Genomic DNA, 15,027 nt, shown 5'->3' on the forward strand with positions numbered 1-15,027 from the left:
CTTTTCTTTGTTTGTCTGTTTGTCAGGGAGGAGTTTATTTGCCTCATTTGTTCAGATAGTTTTCCACCCTCTTGCTTCATTTCACTTCTGAATTCTCATAACATTTCCATTAATGAGGTCTGGCTTTCGCTAACATCCTTTAAATTTTTTGATGTCATTCTTATCAGTATCAAATCAAGCTGATATAACTCTGGCTATAAAAAAGAAAAACAAAATGGTCCAACAATTAAAGAATTAACCAAGTCTCATTATCTTGCTTCACCTTCTTGTAAGGCTAATTCCCAAATTTTATATCTAAAAGGAATAAGTCAATAATCCACTTCAAGTCAATATCAGTGTCTAAACATTCCAAATTAAGTTAGTATACCTTTAATTGTTCAGGCCTGAGTCAAGCTCTTTGCGGCAAAAACTAAAGTGAAAGTTATTCCATCCTTTAAAGATTGTTAATTTCTTTTCCATGCATACCATTCAAACAGGGTGATTCTTTATCTTCTCTTACTTACTTTTCTTCCAATCATCCTTGTTACGAAAAAGAAAAAAAAACTTCTCCAGCAGGGGCTTCTTTAAATTCACATTCGCTCTTTTTCCCCTCTGGGTGGCTGCAAGCCAATGTAAATAATCTAAAGTTGTCTTTCCCTCCTTCCAACCTCTTGATTGCAATTCTTTTTATAGCCTTTTAATGAACTGGTAACTCATAGTTAAAGGCTTTGTTCGCTTTCATGTTTTATCTAGGCTGTGGGGGGGGGGGAGTCCTCAGCTGTCCGAATTGTCTCCGAAGATGGCGTCCGGGATACGATGTGATTCAGCACAGAGCAGTCAGGGAAAATATCTCTGAAACCACTGTCTCAAGAGATTGCCCTGTTCAAGCTCTCAGCCTTCGTTCCTTCTTATTGGCAACAAAGAGTACCTCATTGTTGAGGACCTTGGAAAACACATCAATAGCAGTTCTCTGTTGAAATAAATAGGACTTGCATGGAAGTTTTGTGAAGAGTCTGGTGCAAGTGTCCTTAATACTCTGTCTTTAAATCAATATTGCAGCACAGTCCTGAATCCTGTTCTGTGTCCCCTAAGGCTCAAACAATTCTTTAATCCTCCAGATTGATATTTTCAGGGGCTAGACCAGCCATTTTCAACCACTGTGCCATGGCACACTAGTGTGCCGCGAGTGGTCCACAAGTGTGCCACAAGAATTTGGGGGAAGATAATTTATTAGTAGGGCCAATGGGGATGTGAGCCCCCCACTAGAAGCATGGTGTGCCTTGTCAATTGTCAAAAACCTGATGGTGTGCCTTGACAATTTTGATGCCTTGTCAGTGTGCCACGAGATGAAAAAGGTTGAAAATTGCTGGACTAGACATTGTATGCTTTTGACACTATTGAAATTCTTTTACACAGATCTAGAATGTGGCTGTTTATGGTAGTGGCGTGCTTGCTCCAACAGTCTGCAAATACAGAGGAACTAATAAGAAAAAGACATCTGAATCCTCAAGGATTTATGAATATTGTAAGTTACTTATCCAGATTGTATACTTACACTAAGTTGCACTCTTATGAAATCTGATGCCTTTCTTTTTATCCCATTTTTGGGAACAGGATGTTTTTGAGGAAAATCTTCATCCTTGGTCAGGTTATACTCTAAAGTGAAAAGTCATTTGGAAAGTGTTTGACTCAAGCCTTCCTTCCATATTCTAGGATCCAAAGGACTCATGGAGCTTAAATTCATGTGTAGAACCAAGGAAAGGGGCTTAGCTGAATGGGCCACACATTTTGTTTCTCATGGTCATTTAATCCTGTGTGGTGGTCCACCATAGAGATGGATTAAGCAATGTACCTTACGTGACTATGGACCATTTTTTTTCTTTACTTGTTTCTTGTGGTCTGGAGAAGAACAGCATCGCTCAACATGGCAATGGCGGTTCTCAACAATCAAATGTTGAGATGGATCAACAAGTGATAGTTGCCTCCTTCAGGTGGCTATCTTATGTCAACAAGGCCTTCAATGCCTTTTTCTTCATATATAATTTCAGCCCACCCCCCTCAAGTCATGTGGCACCACTGACACTGAGATGGAGATCCTCAGGTTTGGAGTCAGCATAAATGCTCATGGCCTTCAAGTCACATTTGTGACAGAAGTGCTGAAGCTGACCAAAACTTTCTATTAATGTAACTATGCCCCCAGATTTTAGGTACACATTTTGGTAGAACATTGACACTCTAATCAGATACTAGTTGCTGTGCAGCAAAGAGAAGGAATCAGGAAATTTATTAATTCTAGACTGTTCTGACAGAATACATGTTATTTGAACATTTCTTTATGTGAGATTTGTGGCACATTCCTATCTGGCCTCTGTGCCGGTGAAGCGTGTGCTATGCTGGTGTGGACTGCCGCATATGTGCCATAAAGCATGTTGCAACAGTGTGCCTCTTTGCAGTGCCAGTGCCTTCCCACCAGTGCAAGGAGCAATGCCTGCCGGAGCAAGTAAATTTTGAGCTGTGCAGTGCAGAAGGGGGAAGGCAGGGGAGTGTAACTGGGTGGGAGGGAGGGTGGTAAGAGGGGCAGGGTGGGTGGATTGGGCAGGATTGGCAGCGGTAGTGTGCACCCTATCCTATCTCCCTTCCTGGGTCTGATCTGCCAACACAGATCAAAGTGGATTTGTGCCAGCTATCTAGCTGGCATGGGCTCTAGTTGACCCACAGTGCAGGCTGGGGCCTACCCTGGGGCAAAGGGACAAATGTCCCCTTGCCCCAAAGGAGATTTTCTGCCTGCTAAATTCCTCCATGGGTTGCAGTGTATGTGCCATAAAGCACATACAACAAAATCAATAGAACTAAATCACAGGTAATTGCCTTTCACTTGACTGTGGTTATAGAGTTGAGCCCCTCAGACTTACTTTTAGTAACAATGTTTGCTGGATGCTCCTCATTAGTGTTCATTAATCATCCTAATTGTCCAAAAGAAAACAAGACATTCTTGTTTGTTGTTCATTTTTTCTTCCCAAACACTCCTCTTTTTTTTTCTACATACTGATATTGCAGGCATGTTCTCCACTTAACTGGGATTAAAGCTGGGGCAACCCTATATGATCCTTTTCCCCTAAACCCCTCATCTAGACGCAGCCTGGAACTCTCATTCCAGTCCCAATTAGATTAACATATCCAATCCAGCTCCAATTGGGATGATAGATTGACTGGTGGGGGGGATGGAGGCTATTTTTCTCAGCTCCTCATCATTCGCATCATTCACGGCACAAAATTCCCTGCATCAGCGCAGGGAAGTTTAGGTACGATTAGGCTGTTGGGTTCAACAAGTTTCTCCTGGATACTTTTGTCAAGAGTTAAATGCAGGTTTTTTTTTTCTTTTCCTTGCAGAGTGAAATTATAGACTATTGGAGATACCCCAGTGAGTGGTATGAAGTCTTGACAGAGGATGGCTATTACCTGCAAGTCAACAGAATTCCTTATGGAGTTCGCAGTTCTGGAAAGAAGGGTAATTCTATACTTTCATTTCTATAATGAAATGCTAGCTTGTTGTACCATGGTTTGAGTGTCCTATCAGTCTCTGTTTGATTGAATGAGAAGGTGAGGGTGGGGATAGACTGGGAGAACCTTTCTCATGCAGAAAAGAATTGTGGGGAAAAGGATCACAGTCTTAGGAACAATGGTTGGTGTTTTTTGTTGTTTTTTTCCTCCCTTCTCCTGTGAATGCATTATTGGTGCAGCTGGGGATATTTTATATGACATGGAAATGTCAAGTCCATTCACTGCTATGATTGTCACCCAGCAGTTACACCCCTCTGTGAGATGTCACACCACTACCAGTTTATGAGTGACTGCCAGGACTGCTTGAGCATATCTGAAGTTTGTGTGTGTGTGTGTCCTTAACGTTATGAAATAATACTTAAGCTAGATGATGGATTTACCATGTGATAATCTGCTTGGATATCCTATTCTGCCGTCCAAGTGCCAGTCTACAAAGCACGGTAAGGCTACTGAACTTGGGAGAGCCCTGTATCAGCACTTGCTTGGACAAGGGTTAGAGCAGGGGTGTCAAACTCATTTCATGTCAAGGACCAAACAGCATTCATGATGCCTGCTGAGGGCTGGAAGTGACGTCATTAGGCAGGAAGTGATGTCATTAAGCAGGTCTTAACCAAAAATAAGCACCTTTTTCACTTAGGAACCCATTAGCTGCAAATGACAGAAGAGAAAACACACAAATCTTGATCATATTTCAAGATATCAGCAAGCCCAATTTTCAAGTGGGCTGCCCTTTCAGAAGTAACAGCACTGCTCAGCAGCTGAGAGCCTGAGGGCCAGATAAAAAGCTTCCACGGGCCACATCCAGCCCCCAGGCCTTATGTTTGACACCCCTGGGTTAGAGAATAAACAAAATCTAAGTGAGATAGGGAGGTTTTAGTACTTTGCCATACTATGGCTTTGATCTTAATCCCAGTCTGCTATTTTTAGTGGGGGGAAAGCTTTTTTTTTTTTTTTTTGCTTTTCCCCCCACTTAAAAAAAAGTACGCAGGATGTATGCATGCTATTGGGATAAAATCTGCCACATCTCTCACCTAGAACAATTGCATCTCTTATATGAGTGTATGCTTGTGTCGAGTCTGTCAACGAAAGGTTTACAGAGTTTCATTTTGCTGTTCCAAGTGAGTAAAAAAAGTTGGAAAGCGGAGTGCCTAAACTCAGAGCCCACAGTTTCCTCTTTGTTTTTTTTCCAGGAAATAGGCCAGCTGTATTACTGGTACCTGGTATCCTGGCTGAGGGCAGGTGCTTGATTGCAAATCTTCCCAGCAACAGTATAGCATTTGTCCTAGCAGATGCTGGCTATGATGTCTGGATACTAAATTGCAGAGGGACCACCTGGTCTAGAAGGAACCAGTATCTGTCTATTAATCAGGAAAAATTTTGGAATTTCAGGTAAGGTCAGGAAACAGTTCACAGTTTGGGTAGATGGGAAACAAATCTTGGCGAAAGGGCATCTTTGCTTTCAATCTCTTCACTTATTCCATGAGTTAAGTAATATCCTTAAGAAACTTATATCCTTGCAGTGTGATTATCATAAACACAGAGGCTCATTTCATAAAGTGAATAAGTCAAAAACAAATGGATGGGGCTGATAGAGAACCAGAACCAGAGCCCATCTGCCACTCTTGATTTAATGGCTCAATCTTATTGGGCCTCACTGCCATCAGAACATGTGAAGAAAACATGTTCTGGTGGTGTTGACTGCTGAAAATCAGCCATGAAGAGTACTCCTGCAGCAAGCAAGTGTGCAGAGTAGCACACTGCTCAAGCACCATGGGAATACCAGAGCCTTCCTAGCTGCATTAACAGACCCAAAGGAACCTGCCAAAGTAGGAAAGATGGCAGGGAGGAGAGGGGGTGAGGAGGGGAAAGAACAGGGACAAGGAGCTGTGGGAGGGAGGGATGTGGCGGCAATGGTACGTGCCAGATCCTGTCCCCTTTGGCAGCAGCCAAATATAGCACAAGCCTTTTCAGCATGGTTGCACCAATGCGGGGGGGGGGAGGGGATACGATTGGACTGCCAGGCTGGCAGAAGTTTTTGGTGAGAAGGATATAACAGATTCAAGGAGCTGAGATACTTTCTACCCTTAATTTGCACAGTTTGAGATGCAGACTGGAGGTAGTATCAACCATTCTTCAGTGAGAAGGCACTTGATAAGGAGAAAATAAAAATATCGTTCCTTAGCTCATGGGCAATATACTGTATTGTGAGTCTGAATGCACATGTTTATTGCACATGTTTATCGTTTAAGGAAATTCTCTAAAAAATACATTGCTCATTAATGTATTGTTTCCACAGACCAATAAACCTGCAGACTTATCCTGCTAATGGAAACATTATTGTGCTGAATTCCACATACATACTATAATATCTGAGTGGAGTTGGGATATGACTCAATTCTGTTTTGTTTTTGTGTGTGCTGTAGTTTTCATGAAATGGGGATATATGATGTTCCAGCTACAATCAACTTTATCCTGCAGAAAACTGAGAAAGATGCATTATACTATGTAGGCCACTCCCAGGGTGCTTCAATAGGTAAGTTAAGAGGAACAGAATGAAATATATAGTTGATTCTTGTTAACCGTGGGGCTTATGTTCCTGGAAGAATCTTGCAATATCAGAAACTTCAGTTACTGTGGCGTTGATCCTACAGGGAAGATGGGGTTAGGTCCCCATGACCCTCTTTACTGTACACTTTTGCTACCTGTTATCATATCATATCATTTTGTGTACCATTCTTGTAAAGAATACTTTCTATACTACAGTACATACTGCACTTTCTGGAGCAGATTCCTGCACAGATTTATGAATATAGCAGCATCCCTTGGAGTTTATGTTGACGCTGTGTGAGAGGCCCCTCAGAATTTTTTTCACTACTACACACTACTGCACAAACAGACCATGAGTGCAGCAAAATGGATTACACTTTTATAGATGTGGATAAGAAAATCTGCAGAACTGGAATCAGCTGAAAATTAGGAATTACTGTATTTCAGAAATCCATCTTGAGTTCTCAGGCACAGGGCCACAGATAGGGCAGAACAGACTAAGGGAAAAAAAAATATAAATATATAAATCAGGTTGATAGAATATGCCACAATTGGAGCATAAAAGAAGAGCATAAAAGAAGATCAATTGCTTGGTCAAGCGCCTAAGACAGCTTGGCTGTGTTGATCACCGTCTTGTAAGTTATCGAGTTGATATTTCTGAAATTTATTTTCTTTTCCAGGCCTTATTGCCTTTTCAGTCATGCCACAGCTTGGTCATAAGGTCAAAGTCTTCATCAACCTGGCTCCTGGCTACACACTGGTGGACATGAAAGGCCTTTTTGCAATGCTTATGAAAATACCTGAAAAAGAGGGGAAAGTCAGTATTAATCATATAATATTACTGTACTGTATAATTTTACTTTACCAACTCCCATACTATTTTTCTTAATTTAGTTGTGTGCAATTGTAATCAATATCCATTTGGTAATAGATCTGGGAAACAATATAAATAAATAAATAAATAAATAAATAAATAAATAAATAAATAAATAAATAAATAAATAAAAAGGGCACCTGCTGGATACCTGACAATTTTTTTTGGTATATCAGCTAAAAATATGTGTGTCCTGTATGTACCATTATGTGCACAGTACTGTATTTTATGAACCTGTATGCACTGATTATGTCCTTTAACACACAAAGGGGCTCTGAAACTTTTTGACATAGATCAGACTCTGCCAACTACCCATATCAGTTTTATGTTATGGGAGAGAGAGCTTGTGAGTTAAGCAAGAAAGGTGCCTCAGGGAAAGGAAAACCTTGGCTTCATTGTAACAAATAAGCAAGTATTAATCTAATGCAGAAAAACCTGGGCAGCCCAATCCTAACCTGCTCTGGAGCAGGCAGCGCTGCATCCAGAGTAGGGTTGGGGCTGGTTACGGCACAAATTGAGGCAAGGGGAGTAACACGGCAGCGAGCCAAGTGGGGCTACTTGGATCTGCAAATAGGTGGCACAGATCTGAGCGGCCTGGTGTAAGGCCAAGCCATGCAGGAGAGGGGGTTAGGATCCAGCCTGGGGGCTGAATCCTGGTCCCATCCCCCTCCCAAACCCAGTCCTTCCACCGACCCACCCACCACCCGCTGTCCACCCTCCCCCTCCCCCAAAACACCCCTGAAATGCCCTCTCCCATCCTCCCTAGAAACCTGCAACTGCCGAGGCAGGCTGGCGCAAACCTTCCTTAGATCAGCATCATGGAGGCTGAATTTGGGCTCCTGAGGCCTGCTGACTCTCCTGGTGGTGCAGAAGAGGCTAGCTCAAGAGACTTGCAGCAGCCCAAGGGCGTCTTAGGTTGTGCTCTTAAAAGTTTTGGGCCCAATCCTGAGCTGGGGCAGTGCTGGTGGCTGCCTCGCTGCCCTGGTAACTGCCATTGCAAAAGTGCCATAAGCACTCCCGCACCAGCAGAGAGGACATGGTGCCAGTGCTGAGGCCCACTCCAGCCCAGAGACGATGTTGGAACGCAGCCAGTGGTACGTACCATTGACTGCCAGTGGAGAAGCTTTTTGGGGTGGGGAGGCAGAGGGAGGGTGGGGGAGAGGGCAGAAGTGGGTGTGGGGATGTGGGCCGAAGGGTAGATCAGGGTGGGGAAGGGGCAGAGACAGCAGCAGACTCTGCTGCCAAATCCTGTGCCGGAAAGTCTGACATAGGCCTCCTCAGTACTGTGCCCACTAATGCGCCCAGGTCTGAGGAGATCCATTGCTGGCCATGGAGCTCGACATGGAGGCTCCAACCCCACAGGATGCAGCAGTGGCCATTTCAGTGCTGCTGCTCTGGGGCTTAGGATTGGGCTGCCCATTTCCTTATGATTCAGGGCCACCATTTGGACAGATTTCTAATAATTCTGTGCGTTCAATTCCTAGGCTATATGGGGGAATAAAGAATATGTTTTACTCAGTAATCGCACAAAAGCCAACTCTGCCAAGATCTGCAGCTATCCAGTCTTAGACCAACTTTGTCTCCAAACTATCTTTCTAGCAGCAGGATTTAATGAGAAAAATTTAAATGTGGTAGGTGGACTCTATATTTTTACTTATCTATTTTGCTTAAAAGTCAGAAATATTGTTGCACAACTAGATATATATCTGGATCCACATCCCTATACTCAGATGTCTGCTTCTACTTCTGGATTTTCTGTGGTGAATCAAGGCATATATCTTAGTTATCATAAACCAGTGTTTCGCAACCAGTGGTACTTGTATCACTGGTGGTACTTCAGGTGGTGTCCAGTGGTATATGGAGGACACCCAGACCCCCACCTTTTGGCAGCGAGATCAACAACACAATGTGACAGGCAGACAAGCTGTGGTAGGAGGCTTGGCTTGGCAGGCAGAGCTCTGGCTTGTGCTTTTTGCATGCTCAAAAAAGCTCTCCCATCTGCCCTAAAACTCTTAGCAGTATTTGTTGCATTGCATCTGGCCTCCCAATCCAGAAGTAACTGGTGATTACATCATTACCAGTTACTTCCAGTGGTACTTCCAGGATGATGCAAAGTGGTACAGCAGGGGACAAAGAGAAATGCTGTCAAACTATTTATTGACTTATACCAGTGATACCCAAACTTTTTAGCACCAAGAACCAGTTTTTAAAATGACCCAACAGGTCATTATCAGGACCCACCAAGCTTTATATGACTTTTAAAAAAAAGTTACTTTAGCAGCCACTCAAGCCTCTGTTTTTATCCTTTTGCTATGGTGGAGGGGGACACCTTCTGGGGTGTTTGTTGAGCTCCATGTTTATCAGATCAGGACCATTCTAGTTGCTTTGTGTTCAAAGTAGACAGATAGCCCAATCCTAATCCTCGTTGGAAGGATTATGGCCTCCTCGTTGGAATATGGCCTGCTCCATATTCAGCATGGGGTTGGAGCTGCCTATGGCTCAGCCCAAGGCAAGGGGCATTCATTCTCCTTACCCCTAGTAACACAGCAGCCCAAATGGGTCTACTCCAATCTGCACCACCTAAAGAGGTGTTGCATATCTGAGCAGCCCAGCACTGTGAAGAGTTGCCCAGGAGTGGGGTTAGGATCCGGCCCAAGGGCAGCATTCTGGTTCAACTCCCTATCCAGTTCCAGGCCACCCACAGGCCGGCCCACCACCCACCCTCCCCCCAACTCTTAGATTCTACAGTGTTTACCATTCTATTTTTTCCCCAGAGTCGAGTAGATGTATATGATGCAATTGTTCCTGATTTTACTTCTGTGAAGACAACAATGCATTGGCAACAGGTAGCGTTTTGTGGAAGTTCTCTGCAGTTAGTCCAACAGTCACTAATTGACTGAATGTTCAGTTTCCTCTTTATGTGCATAAACAGCTCAAGTGTGGCTGGCAAGATTTGTTTTAAGTTGTTCAAAGCCATTTTCAAAATTCAAACATCAAAAGTTATCTTAATTAGTTTTTAAATGATTGAGTAGGAGCTCCCCTATTCTAACTAGATAAAAAAAATTTACAGTAGAAAATTATCATTGAACAAATTAGTATAGGGGTGTGTGTGTTAAAATTCTTATCCAATAGAGGAAGGAGGTGACACTCACTCCAGATGGCAAATGCCATAGCTAGGCCACAGGCAGAAAACACAACATTTTCCTAACAGGTTACACTTAGGGCTCTGTTGTATGTGAATAGTTAGAAATAGTTGTGTCCCTTTCTAGACATCATGCATGAATCAACAGAATCAGAATCAGCTTTTGATTCCTTTTATTCAGTTAAGGGCGCAATCCAAGGAATGACCTCAGCCGGCAACCATTTCCTGTTCTTCTTTCTAGGTATTCGAATCAAAACAATTTAAATATTTTGACTATGGATCCAGGAACATGGAAGTTTACAACAAGGTAAGGAAAAAGAGGAAATAGTTTGGGAGCGAGTTATTTGAGCTGGTCATTAAGAGGTCAGTCACTCCAATTCTGAGCTGCTGCCACATCCTGCGCGCTTCGGGCAGCTGCCAGCGGCTCCTCCGGAGAAGGAGACTTTCATCCTGATTTGTCAAGCTCATCACTACCCCCCAACAATCTGCACTGCACACTTATGTGCCTCGCCCATGGAAGCTTCCATCCATCCAATTCTACTCTGCTGCAGTCAGACACCCTTTGCTGGTTTCTGGGTGCACTCTGCACTTTGCCACTTTCCCCAGCTGCACCTGTACACTAATATCAGGTCCAGCCTCTGTGCATGAGGCACAACATGTGCTTAAGGGTGATAGCTGCCTGATGTCTAGTGGCAGGCAAGACCTGCAGGACTGGAAGGGCACAAGAGCAGTGTACCATGCCAGTATTGAAAAGAAAACACTTAAAGTCAGCAGGCAGAGTGGAGAGAAGAAGCAGAAGAAGCTGGGGCCAGCCCTGGTTGGATGAGGAAAGGCGGAAGTGCTGCAGCAGCCCAGACAGCAAGGGAAAGATCTGATGCTGTGGCTGTGACAGGTGAAGTGATAATTAGCTGCCCCTTGTAAGAAAAGCTGAACAATAAAGGAAGAATCTTGCAGACTGTTTACAGTGTGGATCGTTCTTTTCCTTTTCAGTAGAGCAAAATCCCAATGCTGCTTCTTTTGAACTCAAGCAAACTCAAAGAGGACCTAAAGAGCTCCTCTTTTCCTCTGTCCCTCCCCCCCCCCCGCAATGCAATTAGAATGGAAGTAGTTTACCCTGATGCTTCCTTAAAAATGCAACTTGGATTCATTACATAAGAGATCTTTGAACTGATTGGGGTGTGGCTAATTACTGTGTACAGTTGGTATGTAACAATGAATTCAAACCAGAACACTTGTTTCAGGGAAACTCTGATTCTTCCTGCCCGCCCTGTTGATAACAGCAGATATCATAAAAGTAGTACAAACACACTAGAATCAACATGTACAAATCATACAATATTGTAATAACAACAATAAGGAATAATCATAAAACCTCCTTCTCAAAGGGCCACAAAACTTCAAAAGGCAGTCTCTCACTTAATCTGCAAATTCCCTCCTGAGCCTGCCCCAGTCTCCAGCTCAAAACCCACACTTAGGGAGACTTGCAAGGTTCAAATGGCATAACTCAGTAACAACAGCTGCCTCCTCCCAAGGTTCTGCAGACAAGCTCTGGGTCAATGCTTTGTGGTTCATACCACCCTTCTTGAGGTCATGCAGAAAGGGGAAAAGAGTTTTATACTGAGTCCCTGCACCAATTCAGGTAAACTTGGGGTTGGCAAAGAGCCCTTTCCCTTCCTAGGAGACCTCTAGGGCACCGTCAGCTGCCTGGGACATCTCCCTTCCAAGTTGGATTCCAAGCCTTGACTTGACCTTCCCCTTCTTCTCCCTCCACACCTGGTCCATTCTGGGGTCTACCAAGTGTCTTCTCCTCCCATTCTCTCCTCTTCTTATTCCTCCTCTCTTTCTTCCTCATTCTCTTCCTCTAATACCTCCATTTGGTCCTCAGCCCTATTCCTCTCACTTTCTCACCTCCTGCTGTTGCTCTGTTCTTACCTCTTCCTTTCCTCCTTCTGTCTTTCCCCCCACTTTGTTCATCTGAGAATTCCAGTTCCTGGCAGTGATTGCTTCGTCAGGCTGATTGTACCCTGTGTGTAGCAAATTGGCCTGCTGGGCTTTGCAGAGCCCTGGTGGTGGTGATGGTGGTGGTAGTGAAGAGGAAAGGAATTCACCAGCAAATAGCACCTGAAAAGATGCTGTGCTAAGATAAATAGGGACAGTTGTTCTTCCCCTGCTAAATATAAGTGAACTGACACAAGCTGCCATTTGCCAAGTTAATAAGGATACTCCCTCTTTTTCGTAAACCAGCTATATCTTTGCCTTTACAGTCTTTTCACTTCATTATTTATATTTTTACCTTCTATACATTACCTTTTTGTTTTTCTGGTACAACCTGGCATGAGTTTAATTCTTATGCTTTCTTTAGAATTCTTTCAGATTTATCAAGATTGGCCTCTAAATGAATGTCAATTATATGTGGAATGAATCACAGCCCAATCCTGAGCTGCCCGGGGTGCCCAGGCTCAGCGGCACCAAGAAGGGCTGCTGCCGGATCCTGGGGCTCCTGGGCTATCACGGGAGGCACCTCTGGGGAAGGGAACTTTAGTCCCCTTCCCCCGAGTAAGGTAAGCATCCCTGCAATGGGGCTACTCATGTAGCCCCAGTGGGGTAAAGGCACTCGTATAGGGCGCGGAGCCCTACACGAGTGCCTTGGATCCTGACCCACCTCCCTCCCTCCCCCCTGGCATGTCTCCAGTCCACCCCTGGCACGCCTCCCCCCGCCCTCTCTCCATTCCTGCCGGCCTCCCCCCTCCCTGGAACGCCTCCTCCCCACCCCCACTTTTCGTGCGGTGGATACCACCAAGCCGCGGAAGCTGGGCGGTAAGCCTCGCAAATGTGCCTTATGGCACGTTTGCAACAGTGCTTGGCAACATGGAGCCGTGCCGCCAAGCACAGGATTGGGCTCTCAGAAAGCTTTCACACTTAGCACCATATAAATATTTGTTAGAAAGCTGTTGTGACCCCATGTGGAGCAATAATAATTCTTAACACCTTCATTTTCACTGAATTAACATATAAAAAATAGTGCAGAATGATGAATCTGATTTGGGTAGGGGTACAGCAGCCATGGAAAGGCAATATAAATACAGAAATATATTTGCAATTAGACTTCTCATAACTAAAACATCAGAATTCATCAAAGTAAACCATTCAAGAATATCAAGTATGTAGATTAAAATATCAGTTTCTAAGGTGCAAGAGACTGAGGTTCCAATCCCATCCAACTTTCCAGCACCAATGCAGCTGCACCAAAGGGGAATGTGCTGCATCCTGTAGTGGGCAGACAGTCATGGAAGCCTCCTCAGTGTAAGGGGACATTTGTTCCCTTACCTTGCAACTGCATTACAGCTGCATCAAAGCTGGAAAGTTGGATAGGATTGGGCTCTAAAACTCTTGCGCTGCTAAATATTTACTAGATTACAAAACAAGATACTATTGTCTCATGGCCCAATCCTATCTTTTCCTTGTGCAGGCAGAGTATGTGCTCTGCTAGCATGTGCTATCACAAAAACGCCACTGAGTGCTTTGCAACTGCCTTCTAGCGGAAGGATGCCTGCCAGTGTATGTAAGTTTGCTGCAGAGGTGGGAGACAGTGGGGGTGTAATAGGGTGTGGGAGGTCAGCGATGGTGCATGAGTTGGGCAGATTGGACCCAGAAGAGCAGGATCAGCAGCGCTGGCGTATACTGTATCCTATTCCAGGAATGATCTGCTGACATGGATAAATGCAGACTTGCACTGGGGGCCTTAAGTTTGACACCTGAGTTCTAGACAGATCTCTGAACAGAACGGGTATATATGTTGGGTATTTAGCATAAGTGGTCAACCTTTTTGGAGCCAGATCTTACAAATTCAAAAATACAGTGGGTACTGAAAGATGAAATGTTTGAAACATAATTGATGATATGGGACTGATCAGTGAAGCCTGTTTTCATAGCCTGTTTTCAAGCCTGTTGACACCTGAGTTCTAGACAGATCTCTGAACAGAACGGGTATATATGTTGGGTATTTAGCATAAGTGGTCAACCTTTTTGGAGCCAGATCTTACAAATTCAAAAATACAGTGGGTACTGAAAGATGAAATGTTTGAAACATAATTGATGATATGGGACTGATCAGTGAAGCCTGTTTTCATATTTCTGATTTTTTTATCAACAGACCACGCCTCCATTTTATAAAATAGAAGACATCATTGTGCCAACAGCTGTGTGGTATGGTGGAAATGACTTTCTTTCATCCAAAAAGGATGTGGAATTGTTGCTCCCTCGCATCCCTCGTTTAGTTTTCCAGAAATATATTCCTTCCTGGGACCATGCAGATTTTATCTGGGGTCTTGATGCTCCAGAACGCCTATTTCATGATATGCTTTTTCTGATGCAGCAGTATAAATAAGACTTCAAGTTGTACTGAGGTATGTGGTATATATATATTAAAAAATCTGATAGATGTGTCTATAGAGCTTGTTTTTCTGAATCCTTCCTTCAACAATTTACATGGTTACTAGTTGTAGGTCACCAACTAATCTTCTTTGAGCTGGCTGCACAGGCGCTATTGGTGAAGACAGGAAGTAAACATTGCAAAGAGAGGTCTTCCTTCTGAGAGACGCATAGCCCAGGCATCACACAGATGGGCTTTGGGTCTACCTTGCAACTTGCTTTTGTTATTTTTCAAATGATACTAAGCTGTGGTCTCTGGGTGTGTGTGAAATCTGGATGGATTTCAAATATGTATTTTCATACACGTATCAGGTGTTAAAATGCACATATGGGAACCCAAATTTAAGTTTACTGGCTGTTGTTGGGTCAGGTCTTCCACCGGCGCTGACTGCCTTAAAGTTGTCAGTCAGTTGCAAAAGGTGTTCCGTCAGCGCACTGTACAGTGAGCTGCCAGTAGCACTGACAGTAATGTCTTCACCTTCCCGCCTGCATC

General features: G+C 43.8%; 1 protein-coding gene across 1 annotated transcript; it reads left to right on the plus strand.

The window, feature by feature from the left end:
• The first annotated feature begins 1,402 nt into the window (after nucleotides 1–1,402).
• On the plus strand, nucleotides 1,403–14,490 carry LOC136643749 (putative lysosomal acid lipase/cholesteryl ester hydrolase). Its single transcript, XM_066619054.1, has 9 exons — nucleotides 1,403–1,504; nucleotides 3,370–3,487; nucleotides 4,731–4,929; nucleotides 5,964–6,073; nucleotides 6,768–6,904; nucleotides 8,446–8,592; nucleotides 9,736–9,807; nucleotides 10,345–10,410; nucleotides 14,257–14,490. Exons 1-9 carry the CDS (start codon nucleotides 1,403–1,405, stop codon nucleotides 14,488–14,490), a joined length of 1,185 nt encoding a protein of 394 aa, XP_066475151.1.
• The last annotated feature ends 537 nt before the right edge of the window (nucleotides 14,491–15,027 follow it).

This window comes from Tiliqua scincoides, chromosome 3 (assembly GCF_035046505.1).
Source record: "Tiliqua scincoides isolate rTilSci1 chromosome 3, rTilSci1.hap2, whole genome shotgun sequence".
Taxonomy (NCBI): domain Eukaryota; kingdom Metazoa; phylum Chordata; class Lepidosauria; order Squamata; family Scincidae; genus Tiliqua; species Tiliqua scincoides.